This window comes from Lipotes vexillifer, unplaced genomic scaffold, assembly GCF_000442215.2.
Source record: "Lipotes vexillifer unplaced genomic scaffold, Lipotes_vexillifer_v1.1 scaffold858, whole genome shotgun sequence".
Lineage (NCBI taxonomy): Eukaryota > Metazoa > Chordata > Mammalia > Artiodactyla > Lipotidae > Lipotes > Lipotes vexillifer.
The window spans coordinates 59,520-74,914 of record NW_006788467.1 but is presented as its reverse complement, the minus strand read 5'-3'; the positions used below and the strand labels follow the sequence as shown (position 1 = coordinate 74,914).

The 15,395-nt window shown below is 45.0% G+C and overlaps 1 protein-coding gene across 1 annotated transcript in view; it reads right to left on the bottom strand.

Moving 5' to 3' along the window:
* Nucleotides 1-15,395, bottom strand: part of PTGFRN (prostaglandin F2 receptor inhibitor) — a 90,097-nt gene that overhangs the window by 45,130 nt on the left and 29,572 nt on the right. The window contains exons 2-4 of the mRNA XM_007461629.1: nucleotides 7,897-8,265; nucleotides 4,848-5,261; nucleotides 1-123 (exon numbers count right to left, since the gene is read on the bottom strand). Of these exons, the coding sequence (XP_007461691.1) occupies nucleotides 1-123; nucleotides 4,848-5,261; nucleotides 7,897-8,265 (906 nt within the window). The remainder of the gene's footprint in view (nucleotides 124-4,847; nucleotides 5,262-7,896; nucleotides 8,266-15,395) is intronic.

Here is a 15,395-nt window from a genome sequence, read left to right as displayed (position 1 = left end):
TGCTGAAGTACCATGTCACCGCGGGTCGGACGTCGTCCGCTCGGTCCGTTGTAATGTTGCAGGTCAGGTCCAGCTCCTTTCCTTCAGCCACAGACACATTCCTGGCCACAGCGGCTCGAAGAACTGGAAAATTAAAAACAAGGACATCTAGATAATCTCGATCGTATTTGCTGCTTCCAACCCCGTCCCCTTAGATCATCTCCTTTTACCTTCTTATTTGCAACATTCAAGTTAGAAGGCTTTGTACAGCTTTAAGTGCTTGAGAAATGTACTGAATAAATGAATGAAACATACCATATTTCTTTTTCTTTCATTAAAACAATAACAGCAGCAAGCACTTATATATATATGCTTACTATATGCCAGGCACTCTTCTGAGTGCTTTATAAATTTCATCTTCAAAACAACCCTACAAGGTAGTACAATTATCATCTCCATTTTACTGATAAGGCAGTTGAAGCACAGAGAAGTTAAATAACGTGCCCAAGGTGCCACAGCCAATATGTGACAGAGCTAAGATTCAAAGCCCGGCTGTCTGCCTCTAGGGACTCTGCTCTTAAGTGTTACACTGTTATCACGTACACTATCATTTGAAAACAAGTCTGCTGAACATTACAAGACTAAAATTATACTTTCTCCATATGCACGACAGGCCTTGGGTGACTTTCAGAGAAAAGACAGCTCAGCTCTGGCCGGTACATATTATCAGTTGGGGGCCAGGAGCTGGAGGGTAGGAAGTGAGGGTGAAACTTTCTTCTGGGTAAAAGGGGGCAGGGAGGACCCTAAACAGAAGGACTGGGAAAGTGAAACCAAGACAATATGCCTAACGAGTCAAGTCTTCCAAAGGCAATGAATGCACTTAGAGCATCATTTATTCTGTTCCACACACCCGCCTTAAAGTCAGGAATAAAGCATATATTCTAAAACCAAACCGCAATGATTTCTGGATTACCCATGCCACTGCCCTCTCTGTGTGGATAATTAAAAGGAGACTATATTTAGACGAAGCACTGAAGGATTTGGTGTCACGGTCTCCAGGCAGATGTGGTTTCAGCATTCCCCTGTCAAAGCTTTTTACATGGAAACATTTTAGTTTATTCAAGGGATTTTTTTGCAAAGAAGTTGAACATCTGTAATCAGAGTAGAAAAACATGCAACACGTGCTAACGCTCTAGGAACAACTGCTTAGATGATAAATAGCTGACACCTCCCAGGGGATTCAAGTGGACGCACAGCACGGTCCTGGTCTGCTAGCAGGAGTCACTCAGCACGAGCTGCGGTCCTGGGTCAGCTCAGCGACAAACGCTGTCACTCAGTTCAGAAAAGACGCAACCCCAAAAGCCATGCCCTTTGGAGTAAATGACTTTCATATAAATATTTCCAAAGGCTGATGATATTTCCAACAAGTGTTTCAGGCCAAGTTCAACATCTGCCTTGATGAAGACAGAAAATGAGGTGGGCATAGTATTAGAAAAAGGAATTTGAAGTCTAATTTCTCACCTCCACCCACCTTCTTCCAACTTCCTCCTCCTCCTTCAACCTTTAAACGAGCCAGAAATAATAAGAGATATCTTTTGAGAGGAGTCAGTATGGAAACTGCTGCCCTGAGCCTGTGCTGCGGTTTGAACCTCCCCACGTACAAACCGTGGTCAGAGATCCCAGAATACTGCCAGAGTCCCTCTGTGCCGGCCACCGCTACTGGCGATAAAAGAAGGCTCAGGAGGGAGCCAGCTGAGGAAAGAAGTGGGCAATATGCAGCTGCGGACAGTATGCATGGAGAAAACAGATTCTTACATTTAGAAATACCGGCAGAACCATCTCTTTAGCAGTATAGTTCACTTTCTAATTTTTTTTCCCTGCAAGTGGCTAAATATCTTGTCACATCACTAAGCATAGTTGTCACATGTTCTATGGGATTGGAGGGTTCACTGCTGGGACAGGATGAAACACGGTGAAGGGAAGAAAAGAATCCGTTCTAAGGACTCGTAATGCAAGAGGGGACCTCAGACTAAGCCTGTAGTGATGCAGGCTTTCTCCTACTGGATATAACTGAACCTATAAATTAGACACCAACATCTGCATCAACCAGACCACTCCTAATATAGGGCGGTTTACTGCCACCTACATGACCTACAGCCCCACCATTTAAGTAGCTTTGTGCCATTTATCATAACAATGCAATAAGAATACTTAAGAAGCTACCTATGGACAACATTCGTAGCAGCACTATTTACAATAGCCAAGATATGGAAGCAACCTAAGTGTCCATCAACAGATGAATGGATAAAGAAGATGTGGTGTACATATACAATGGATTATTACTCAGCTGCAAAAAAGAATGAAATTTAGCCATTTGCAACAAAACCTGTAGGGTATTATCCTTAGTGAAGGAAGTCAGACAGAAAAAGACAAATAGTGCATGTTTTCACTTATATGTGGAATCTAAAAAATGAAACAAACGAATCAATATAACAGAAGAAAAACAGACTCACAGATATAGAGAACAAATTAGTGGTTACCAGTGGAGAGAGGGGGAGGGGGTGGGGCAAGATAGAGGAAGGGGATCAAGAGGTACAACTACTAAGTATGAAATAAATAAGATACAGGATGTAATACACAGCAAGGGAAATATAGCCAATGTTTTATAACTTTAATGGAGTAAAATCTATAAAACTATTGAATCACTAAGTTGTACACTTGAAACTAACATAATATTGTAAATCAACTACACTTTAATTAAAAAAAAAAAAAAGCTAGCTATGGAGAATGCAGGTGCTGAAAATGAGAGAAAGACCATCACTGCAGTGTGGTGGTTCTTAATCTGGGGTCCACAAAGAGAATTTAAGGAATCTGTGACATGGATGGGAAAAACAAATTGTCTTTGTTTTACTAACCTCTACGTGAAATATAGCAGCTCCTCTCATTATGAAACTAAGCAACAAACCAGTGTAGTATTATCTGTCCCTGGGACCTTGTTCCCAATAGAAATCACAGATATTTTCATATCACCTTACAATTGCTGCAGATATCTTAAAATATCATTTATATTCATCACTTATCAGAAATTACAGTAGCTGTTAGGCCTGCCACTATATCTTGTTATTTAATGCAATAATAAAACACTATATTATTATATAACAAATTTGTCTTAAAATATTTTGATTACTATTCAATGTAATTGTTTTCCTTTGTCATCCTCCACATGTATTTTATGAATTAAAACACATTAACTCTGAGAAAGGGTTTGTGAGCTTCAAAGGACTGTCAAAGACGCCCATGGCACAAAAAGCTACGAGCCCTCAGGCTCAGGTGAGAGCCAGATGCTACTGCCTGCCTAATAGACTCAGGGTGTTCAAGTCTTATAACTATACTCTGGGTTTTGTGGCTTGTTTGAAATTTAAAAAAAAAAAAAAAAAAAAACCTTTACAACTGAAATTCTTGTATGAAAAGATAATTCGCTGCCAAGCTGAAATTCTTAACCCTCCTGCCCCGTTAAAGCAGTTGTTTGATGCAAGCTGAATATCCGTGGTTTCTTAGGTCAGATTCCTGGCAGATCACTTCCGAAAAGGCAGGTGACCTGAATCCATCTGGAAAGTGATTTCTGCAGCCCCTCTTGTCGGCAAGAGCACCTCCAACCTCACTGACGGCCACGGTCACTCAGCGGCCAGTCAGTGCTGCTTTTCCCAAATCCAGCTCCTGTGTTGTGGTGTAAACGCAGGGTAGAGTGCTCAGGACAATGCAGCTTGCAGAGGAAAAACAGTCCCCGTGTGTATCGTTTCCTGCTTTCCTTCCAATCTCAGCAACAGAGCGACCACACACTCTTGTTTATAGTCAGGAAATGAGTCCAGCCAAGGTCTTCCCAGTTTACAAAACAGGAGGCAGCAGCAACAGCAGCAGAGTACTCTGAGATCTGGAGATGTCAGACTCTCAGCAAACCAAGTCTATCCAACCATCCACATTAGTGACATCACCCTGAGATGGGCCTCTTTACACTTTCTCTCTGCCAAGCCAGAAGCTCCGTGAGGCCTGGGAACGACCCTTAAGCATCTCTGACCCCAGAGCCAAGGACAGAACTGAGCACACGGTAGGTTCTCTACTGATGCCTGTTGGAAACTGAGTTAAAAATGGCCTGTTTTTGTTTCCTATTTGTTTTTCTTTTATTTTTATGGGTTTTTGAAAATGTATTTTGCATTTCCTTAATTACTTCTCTAGCAGGAGTAAGAAGGGTTTTGTTCGTTGTTTTTGAAAAGGCTGGTTCACAGGTGACAAAAACTTCTTGCGTATAGACCCCAGGGCTGAATGCTTCTGGGGTATGTGGCATAGAGGACATAAGAAGAGGCCCAGCCCTAGGGAATCCCTCACCTACAAGGGGATGTCACATCTGACGGGACCTGAAAGGCAGGCCTAGAGGACCCAAGTCAGACGAGAGGTTTGGGGATGAGCCAGACACGTCCCCGACAGCTGTGGGGAAGGGCAGATCCGGAGATTTAGGAAACACCAAACAAAATGAAACCAAGGGAGCGGGCTGGGGGCAGCTCCACCCCAAAGCCCCTCTGACCGCCAGGCCGGACCTCTCCTGGCACTTAAAAGGTCTTAATCTTTCAGTCACAAAATTCTCATAGTATCTTATGCAACCTGCAGCTTCCCAGGGGTCTCGGCATTTGGCACAAAACAAATGCATCCTCCCCAAACCATTAACACCACCCTACTCCCTCACCCGTCAACGCGAGGCCTCCCAGGAGGAGCAGAAATCTTGTCAGAGAAGAAAAAGGCTCCCGGCCAAGTTCTTTACACCACATTGCCCTGAATAATATATAGTCTAAAACATGCAATTCCCAGAAGCTCACCTGTTGGCTGGATCACCACGGTGGCCACATCCACGGCTTTTTCTTGAATTTCTTGCCAGTTACCCTGCTCTCCGATCCACTCGCTGACGATGCACCGGTAGGAACCCTGGTCGGAGGCCAGGGCCCTGGACACGGAGAGGCGGTACCCGTCGCTCCCCACGGTGTCCAGGCGCACGTCCCCACTGCGGTAGCGCTGCTCGTAGCCGGGGCCGGGCCGCAACCTGCCCTCGTGGGTCAGGGAGAGGATGCTCCGGCGGGCGGGGCCGCGCCACACCTCCCAAAGCAGCGCCAGGTGCGTGTGCAGCGGCGACGCGGTGGAGGCCGAGCAGCGCAGCTCGAAGGGCTCGCCCTCGCGCAGGCTGGGGCCCGGGGAGGGCTGCGGGCCGGCGGCCACGCGCAGAGCATCCGGCAGCACTGCAGGGAGAAAGCGGAGCCGTCAGCACACCTCCACCCCAGCCACTGCGCAAGTGCCCAGCACCGTCCGGGGCTTGCGGCACAATTTCCTCCTCCCCTCCCCTGTTCTAAAGCCCAGATGGGCACGGCTGCCCATTGCGCTTCATCTATGATCTCAACATTCTGACTTGAAAAAAGAGGAGACACTAATAAGACCCCTGGCTAGAACTGGGTGGTGCAAATTCCCTTTTGGGAGCTGTGCCTTGGAGTTCTACTTCTGCCACCCTTAGGCAAGTCATTTTACCCCTCCGTGCCTCGTTTTCCTCAACTCTAAACATTGATGACAACGAGACCTATCTCCGGAAGTTGACTGAGAATTAAACCAGTTAAAAGGGAAGGTGCCCAGGACAGTGCTTGGCACTCAGCAATCACAATCAAATAACCAGCCACTACTGTCCAACACTCCTTTGTTAGGACACAGGCTGGAGTAGAGAACCTGGGGGATCTTCTAGGGGTTAAGGCAGTGTAATCCGCAAAGCACGAAAGCACGGGAGAGCTTCCTGTGCCTTGAGGCCTGGGAAATGTCTAAGAATGACTAGGGTGAGCAGAGGGTATCTGCAGGGTAGGAACCCAGAGAGGAAAACTGACGCCTCAGCTATTTAACTATTAGGACCCACTGGGGAAAAGCTGGGCTCTTCCATAGTCTAGAAAAAGGGGGCCAGAGATCAGGGAAGTGTCGGTGACTGCTCTCTTGAGGAGGGGAAGCCACACGTGAAGTAAACAGCGAGGAGGCCCCTACCAAAGGGCAGGGACTGCCTACGGGCTGGCCGAGAGAATCCCCAAACACCACTGTGCACCATCTCCTGGGTTTTCCTGCCATCCCACACTCAGAAATGAATTCAGTGTCCTTGAGAAGGGACTACTCTAAGTAACAGAAAAAAACTGCTACATGTTTAGAAGGACAAATCACAAAGACCTATCTCTATTGCAAATGAATATAATGACCTTCTACTATACACATCAGTCGGTGAGTCCAGCTAACATGACTCAGTTCCCAAGACCAGTTATCCCTGATGCCATGGATGGATAGTTTGAAGACCCATGAAGCTGAAGACCAGAGAGACACTAGACCATGCATGGCAGCCACGAGAGGCTCCACTGGGGCAGCCAGCCAGTCTCTTTCATGGCCATCCACCTGCTTTCCTGACCCCAGGAAAGCCTCTCCTTACTCCTGCCTTTCAAAGACTGGAGAACAAACAGAAAGGGGGGGGGGGGGGGGGGAGGTTCCCCCTGCTGCCTCCAGCTCCTCAAGATGAGAATTACACATGGAGAGGAGGGTGCATCTGACCTGGTGGAGGTGTACCGTGTGTGTGTGTGTGTGTGTGTGTGTGATGACTACAAAAGCAATGCATTATTTAACTCCAACGCAAGAATGTCTTATGGGACTTTTTTCTCAGAAACATATTTGGATTTTGTAGAGGAAGGAGAAGAGGTAATGGAGGAGGTAGATTGGACATTTTAATACCTGCATAATGGGCATGGCTGTTTTATTCCTTCATGAGTCTAATGGGGGAACAGTATCTGGACAATATGGCAGCACTCCATAAATCATTACAGAAGGAATGAATGCCTGAATCAACCCCTTCTTTATATATCATCAGGTACATCTTCTGCTTTCCTGATCATTAATTACAGTACTACTCTGATATAATTCTTTTTGGAAGAAGGCAGGATACACATAAATGCGTACTTAAGTCATAATAATAACAACACTAATAATGTTTCTATTTTAGCCCAAATTAAAATTGTTTGCTCTTGCCCATTTACTAATTAGCTGTGTGATTTTAGGCAAGTCATTAACCTATGCTCTTCCATCTCCTCATGTGTAAATTAGGGAAATACCCTGCGCTCGTCTTCATTGGGTTGAGAACTGAATATGTGAGTTAATCAAACAGAACTTGGAAAATGAAAAAACAAACCCAAACATTCCAGATAGATAAGGTGTGATTACTTGCACAGCCAGGCCAATAAGGTTGCGGTGACCACATCATTCTTCCTCCACATATGACCCCCTACAACTTCTAGAACAAACAGGTACTTAAATCATGAAGGGCACAAAGAAAGACATGAGCTTTTAAGTATCTGTTAGTCCCATAAACCTGAACATCAGTGTCATCATGACCGTCACCTTCTCGTCCCTAACCTGACTGAGTGCTTACTATGGCATTGCTCTGAGGCTTTACATGTTCTAACTCACCTTGACATTTACGGAAGGTTTTCCAGAGGAGGAAGCTGAGGCGTGGGACATGCCCACGGCCACAGAGCTGACAAGTGGGAGAGCGAGCCATGGGACTTACTGAGTGCAGGCAACCTGGCTCACAGCTGGAGTCGCCATCACACACCACTCTGCCTCAACTCACCAGCCACGGGAGGGCTCACAATCATAATGGAGTGAAGAGAAAGGGCCCTCAGAGGCCACCTGGCCCATCCTCTGCCTTTAATCAGGTAAGACATTATTCCTCCATCGGACAGAGGTGGGAACAGAGACCCAGAGGACTTAAGTTTCTGGCACAGTCCCGCACAGCTGAGTGGCAGAGGAAAGTCCGGTCCCCCAGCGCAGCACCCCCCCCCCCCACCCCGCCCCGTGAGGATGTACCTTTAACTTGCACTGTATCCTCATAGTTGCCCTGGACGGTGGCATCCGTGCTGGGGGTGGAACACTTGTAGTGGCCTTGGTCTGAGGGCTGGACGTTCTTTATGTGCAGTTCCACGGCATCGTTGGCCGTCCGCCGCAGCACGATGTCACCCCTCTGCAGGCGCTCACGGTACAGCTGGGCGGGGAAGCCCACCTCCCAAGTGCTGGCGAGCTCCACGAAGCTGCTGCCCGAGGCCCAGAAGCTCCAGTCAAAGTTCTGCTCGCTCGGGCCGTCGTAGTCGCTGACGTTGCAGGGGATGACCAGTTCCGTGCCCACCACCCGCACCAGACTCCCCGCGGGGACCCTCACCACACGCCCTCGACAAAGAGCTGCAACAACAAGAGGTGAGAGGCAGGGCTTGAATCCAATAAGGTCTTCCCAGTATAAATGTGGTAAAACTGTGGGCGCTCCGGCTCCCAGGCACATGGTGGAAACGTGACACCGACCAGCTGGGGAAATGTGACACTGACCAGCGTGCTGACAGTGTCTGTGCAGAAGAAGGCTGAGCCCACCCCAAGGACCCCAAGCCAGGAATACCCCCCTGCGGTGAGTACCTCTCATGCAACAGTCTCCTAGGGTTGCCAGGGAGGAAGAGAAGCACTAAAAGTAGGCTAACCATGAACTTGAATAGCTTTCTCCCTCCTGTTACTATTTAACCTGCTGTGATCACTCAACATGAGGTAGAAATACTTTGGGTTTTGTGTGAAAGAAAAGGACACAGCTAATCAAGTATTTACATTTCTTCCCACCCTATATCAACATTCTTCCCTAGAGACCACTCCCTGGGGGCTCCTGAGACCTGATTTACAATGATGGCTGCCAATTTTTAAATCCTAGAGCAGCCTGCTGATAAAATGATTTAACTCTGGTTATCTGACATTGCCTATAAATTAATTTTAAAATATGACGACTCTACCAAGTATTACTTTTCTATTTTCTGGCTCATTTCCTTCTCTCTACTCTTCACCCTGATCTAAATTCAGAAAGAGGATAGGGAAGCACAAAGGGAGACAGTGCCTGCTCTGGCTGGTTGCTGGGCGTTGGTAGGAATGCAGCGGCTTACTGGGGATGAGAGGCCTGGTGGACAAAGCCAAGAGTTCACTGGCATTCCCTGCCCCAAGTGCGCAGACCTCACAGGCCTCTGGGACGGCCCTTAGGGACCGTCACCTGTGTGTCCTTTAAGATCACTTCTTTGGGGGTGGGATAGGGAGGGTGGGAGAGAGGGAGACGCAAGAGGGAAGAGATATGGGAACATATGTATATGTATAACTGATTCACTTTGTTATACAGCAGAAACTAACACACCATTGTAAAGCAATTACACTCCAATAAAGATATTAAAAAAAAAAAAGATCGCTTCTTTGCAATGAACTTTGCAATGAACTTTTTTTTGCAGTGCGTTCATTACCTGTGTTAGCATTTCAATTCAGACCAAATGAACTTGCACGGCTCTTTCCTGATGTTCTATGAATAGGTATAGCATTAAGAGATACAGGAGAAAGCATGGGCTCTGAAATCAAGGAGACAAGTTTAGACTGAGAGACCTCTCTTAGCTTTGACTTCCTCCACTATAAAATGGGGATAGAAGGATTCACTGAGTTGATGAAATAAAATGGCTAGCTGAGACTCTTCTGCCATGTAGTAAGAGCTCAATAAAATGGAACTTCTATTATTTATTTTCAGTTCTGTGTTTCTGTCATTTGTTATGAGTTGAATTGTGTCTCCCTACCACCACTCCCCACATTCATACGCTGAAGTCCCCAGCACCTCAGAATGTGATCTTATTTGGGAATAGGGTTGTTGCAGATGTAATTAGCTAAACCGTAATGAGGTCATACATACTGGAGTAGGGTGGGCCCCTAATCCAACGACCAGTATCCTTAAAAGGGGGGAAATTTGGACAGAGACAAGCACTCAGGGAGAGGGCCATGTGAATATCAAGGCAGAGATTGGGATGATATGTCTATGATCTAAGGAATGCCCTGCACCCCCGGTCCCACGAATGCACACTGGGGCTGAAACAAGGTCAGAGTCCTCCTTGCTCATTTTTGCTGAAGCTGCTCAGGAAGACACTTTCACCTCCTTTGGAATCAGGGTACTACAGAGCTGCTTTGCTCTGAAGCTGCATGTGGGCAGCCCTCCTGGCCAGGTGAGGAAGCCATCTACAGCAGAAGAGACCCAGGTCAACACTGGGACCAAAGAGGTGCAGAGAATGTGCCCTTGTGACTAGATGGCATCATCTGAGCCACTAGGTCTGCCATACCTTCTAAATCATTCCATATGCACACACACATACACACAAACAAACACATATGCACACGTGCACACACACATACACACACACACACACACATACACGCACATGTCTTCCCCTGGACATTTCAATTCCTTGCAATTCCACTCACACCCACTTATATTCCTTAGGCTAATTTCTGTCACTGGAAACTCAGGGCACTGAAACAATACCCAGCAAGCAGTGAGGTCATCATCACTACATTTCACAAAGGAAACAGGCCATCCTTTTTACATTTAATTTCAGAGATGACTGGATAATTCTGACTCTCCCAGAGAGACCCTTCAGAAGGAAGCTTCAGGACCTCCCTGGTGGTGCAGTGGATAAGACTCTGCGCTCCCAATGCAGGGGGCCAGGGTTCGATCCCTGGCCAGGGAACTAGATCCCACATGCATGCTGCAACTAAGAGTTCACATGACGCAACTAAGGAGCCCGTGTGCTGCAACTAAGACCTGGTGCAACCTAATAAATAAATAAATAAATATTTAAAAAAAAAAAAAAAAGAAGAAGGAAGCTTCATGGTGGAGACCCGTAAGAGGGAACACAGCCTAACGCTTATCCTCCTTGAGCCCAGTTTCCATCTGTGAAATGGAGACACACCCTTAGGGCTGTGTAAGGATTAACTGAGCCACAGCGCACTCACAACAGTGCCCTGCAGACAGTAAGGGTCTGCGGTTACCTGCTTTGCAGGCCGCCTCGAGAATAAACCTGATCACAATCATTCACTTTGCTTCCTTGACAGGTTTACAAAGGAATTTCCTAACATGTAAACCTTTGCAATTTCTAGCCCTTGTCAAGAAGTTCACCAGGGTTAACAACCGGCTCAACGGGGCCCTTCGGCCTGAGGCTACATTCCTTGTAAGGTGTCTGTCTTTGTTCTTAGTGAGTGGAGCTCAGCAAACTGAGCCAGCTGCTTGTGTCAGCTCTCCAGTCCTGCTTTCAGAGTCACCCAAATCATCTTTTTAACGCACAAATCATATGTCACTTCACTGGTCAGAAGTATCTCATGGTTCCTCATCACCTACAGGATACACTCTACCTTCCAGACCCCCACTGTGATGCCCCTGGTTCATGCCACCTTCCCTCTCACCTGAATTATTGCAACATCCTCCCAACTGGCTGCCTGCCTTCCCTCTGCTCTTGCCCTCCACTCTCAACACAGCCAAGCCATCTTTTAAAAACTTAAGTGTATTACATCCTTACTCTGCTCAAAGCTTTCCAATCACTCCCCATGTCACTCAGATAAAAGCCAAGTCCTCACAGAGGCCACCAAGACCTCACAGGACCTGGCCCTCTTTTCTTCTCCAAGCTCATCCCTCCACTGCACTCCAGCCATGCTTTCCTCCTAAGACTCTCGAGCAGAGAGACCTATTCCAACCTAGGGCTTCTGCACATTTTCTCGGTCCGGAGCACTCTCAGACGGAAACCCCACTTCATCACCAGCTTCACATTTCATTCTAGTGTCGCCTTATTAGTGAGGCCTTTCTTGACCACCTTAAAATTGTACACACCCACCCTCATTCTTGCCAAATTTTCTTCTTATCACTTACCACTAATATTCTTTATGTGTATCCATATAGTTTTACTATTATTTATTATCTGCCTTCTCCCACCAGGATGCAAGGTCTAAATGAGCAGTGATTTTTATCTGTTTTGCTCACTGCTGAATGCCAGTGCCTAGAACTGGGCCTGGTACATAGTAGTTGTTCAATAAATACTTGCTAAATAAATGAACGAATAGAAGACACACAAGATCCTTCATAGTCTGGTCCATGGCTACCATTCCAGCTTCATCAGCTACCATTCTCCCAGCCCTTAGTCCTTAGACTTCAACAAAACAAATGGCCCTTCAGTCTCTGGAAATGCCATGCTCTCTTGGGCCTCACAGCCTCTGCTTCTGTGCTTCCTTCATCTGGAATGCCCTCCCAGCAATCTCTCAGCCTCTTGCAAGAAGCAGCTCCAGCACCACCTCTTGGGGGAAGGCTTCCCCATCTCCCCTGGGGTCACTTAGGCACTCCTGCTTCAACTCAACCTGCAGAGGTACCTTCGACTCAGGCTATGTTACAATGCCGCTGGAAAAAGCCAAGCAGATAGGAACAGATGCCTGAAAGATCAAATTCTAGTCTAAAAAAAATATAAACCCGAGCAGTGTCGTACATGCAGAACTGGGATGTCCCCTCATCTGTGCAAAGCAAGATTTTGAAGTTTAGTTAACAGAATTTCAATTTGCTACCAGCAGTCTGCTATTTAGCACATATTTCCTTTAATATTGTTAAATAACAGCTAATAATATTTAAACAATAAACACAACTTGTAAAACATAGAGCATATGGCTCTTTCCAAATCAAAAAGAATATCTGCAAAGCCACACATTATCAATTTTAGTTGAAACCTCTTGTAACAGTTGACTAAGGGGAAAAAAACAAAATTTTCCTCTGGTTTTCCAAATTCTACCAGTATTTCAAATGAAGACTCCCAAACACTTTGGCACCTGAACTGTGTTAGGTTAGCTTTCTATAAAAATGTCTTTACTAAGAAACAATTTAAATTTGTTTTCAGGAGTCAATATAAGAAACCTTTATATGAAAAGCATTTCTTTATTAGTTTTAAAAGGACTATTGAAGCCACTATTGTGTTGTTCAATGACGCAAGAATCCATACGATAAAAGTCTCTTAAAATTTAGTACCAGAAAAAAAATACCAGTTGATGGACCATTGTGTGTTCTTTCCCCAGAAAACAAGAACTATATAGGCGTCTCTCACCACTCAGGTCAGTAACCACAACCCAAGTACCTTTGATACTCAACACAAATTAGGGTACCTTAATAGCACATTTTGTGCAGTATATGAAGGCTCTGATGCTAAACCTCTCTCTCATAATCCCAATTCCTAAGTGGCCCAGCACCACATCACCATGCCCTGGTGATGCCCAGACCCTCTTAGATAGGTCTCAGAACCCTGCATTGCTTCCTAATTCCTGTTTTTAAAATTTCTGCCTAAACCTACCAAAAGAAAATAAAACAAACAACACACAACCCTGAATATAACTGTTACTGCTTCATCATCTCTTTTACCTGTATTCCAACTTCCAAGTCCTGTTTTCCCCAACATATATAAAATTCATGTGTCCTTTTGTACCTTAGCTTCAGAAGTCTAGTACGAAATATGATGGTGAAATATGGAAACCATTCACAATCTAAATTTCTAATAATTCTCTCTCTCCTCTACCTCTACACCTTCCTGTGCCTTCTCTGCCACTCTTGTACTTTTGATTTCTTTACCCTTATTTTAAGGTTTATTGCATGTATGTGTGTATTTCACTGTAAATTGCCTCAAATATGTCTTTTAGGAGGAGGGGAGATAAGTGAGGTATAAATTTCAAAAGACTAGTAATGGAGATGAGATCCTTTCTGCTATGACGGACTAGCTTGTATCAGATCAACTCCCCGCCCCCTGCCCCCACCCCAGAACAACTACAAAAGATGGACAAAACATAAGAAACAGATCATTGAATGCACTGGTGATCAATCCAAGTATCCGGGACTAAGGGGCCAAGATCACAGAAACACCCCAAGGTGGGCCTGACAACATGCACTGCTTTTTCTCTTGAAATATTTGCCAATTTTAAGTTGTGTAGTAAAAGATAGTAGTTCAGAACTGCCAATGCCTCATGGGGCCAAGAAGACAGCAACTGAAGTTCAGGGCCATTAAGAAAGTCATAGTCTAAAACAAGCAAACACACACAAAAAGAAAGTCATAGTCTGAGGTGGGGGGAGTTGGTGGGGGAAGACTGGTAAGTGTCCGAGAAGTTAAACAGAAAATAAATATTAAGAGGCTAAGAGGTTAAGCAAATTTTTCGACCATCTCACAGTACTGGGGAAACAAAAACTGGAATTCTGAGTTTACAAAGGACGGTGGACTATAGTAAACACCCCAGACTGAATTACAGCCCTGGAAAGGGCTATGCCTTTGGAGTAAGAGCAAAGCTGAAGAAACAACCAGCTCTCAAGAATACTGAAATCTTGTCTCAAAACATCTCAATTCCTCACTGGATTACAGTGAGCTTCTCTTACTGTATTAGCCTGCTAGAAAGAAAAATAAAAAAATAAAAAGTAAATCTTCTTGTGAAGAAGATAGCATCACACAGAGCCTCTACAATTTTTCAATATTCAATCAAAACCTACCAGACATTCCGTACAACAGCACCAAATGACTGAAAACAAAAGACAACAAACCAGACAATAGAAACAGATGCACAGGGATCCAGATATTGGTGTTATCAGACGTGGACTTTAAAATAACTATGATTAATTTATTAAAGAAACAAACAACAGGATTTCACTTCTTAACTTTATTAAAATAATCAGATTAAAATCCTAGAACTAAAAAAAAATTCTAAAATTAAGAACTCAATAAATGGGTTTGATATCAGATTAGATGCAACATTAGTCAATATAAGATATCCAGACTGAAGCACAGGGTGTAAAAAAGATGAAAAATGCAGAAAAGAGTCTAAGAGACACATGAGAGACAGTAAAAAGGTCAAACACGTGTAACAGAGTCCCAGGATGAGAAGGAATACGATAGAATTAGAATTAATTTCTGAAGAAATAATGGTTAAGGTATTTCTTAAACCGACAAAAGACATCATGCCACAGATTCAAAAAGTACTATATATCTAAAGCAGCGCAAATACAAAGAAAACCACACCTAGGTGCATCATTGTAAAACTGCTGAAAGGCACGGAAGGGAGAAACAATTCAATGATACCTGACTTTCAATAGAAACAATGCTCATAAGACAATGGAATGACATCTTTTTTTTTTAATATTTATTTTATTTATTTATTTACTTGGTTGTGCCGGGTCTTAGTTGCAACAGGTGGGCTCCTCAGTTGAGGCATGCGGGCTCCTTAGTTGTGGCATGCGAACTCTTAGTTGTGGCATGCACGTGGGATCTAGTTCCCTGACCAGGGATCAAACCCGGGCCCCCTGCACTGGGAGCGGGGAGTCTTAACCACTGCACCACCAGGGAAGTCCCTGGAATGACATCTTTAAAGCGATGAAAGAAAGTAACCACCAACAGAGAATTCTACACAGAAAAGATATCGTTAACAAAGGAAGGCAAAATCAATATGCTTTCAATCAACTCTCAACCAGGGAAAGA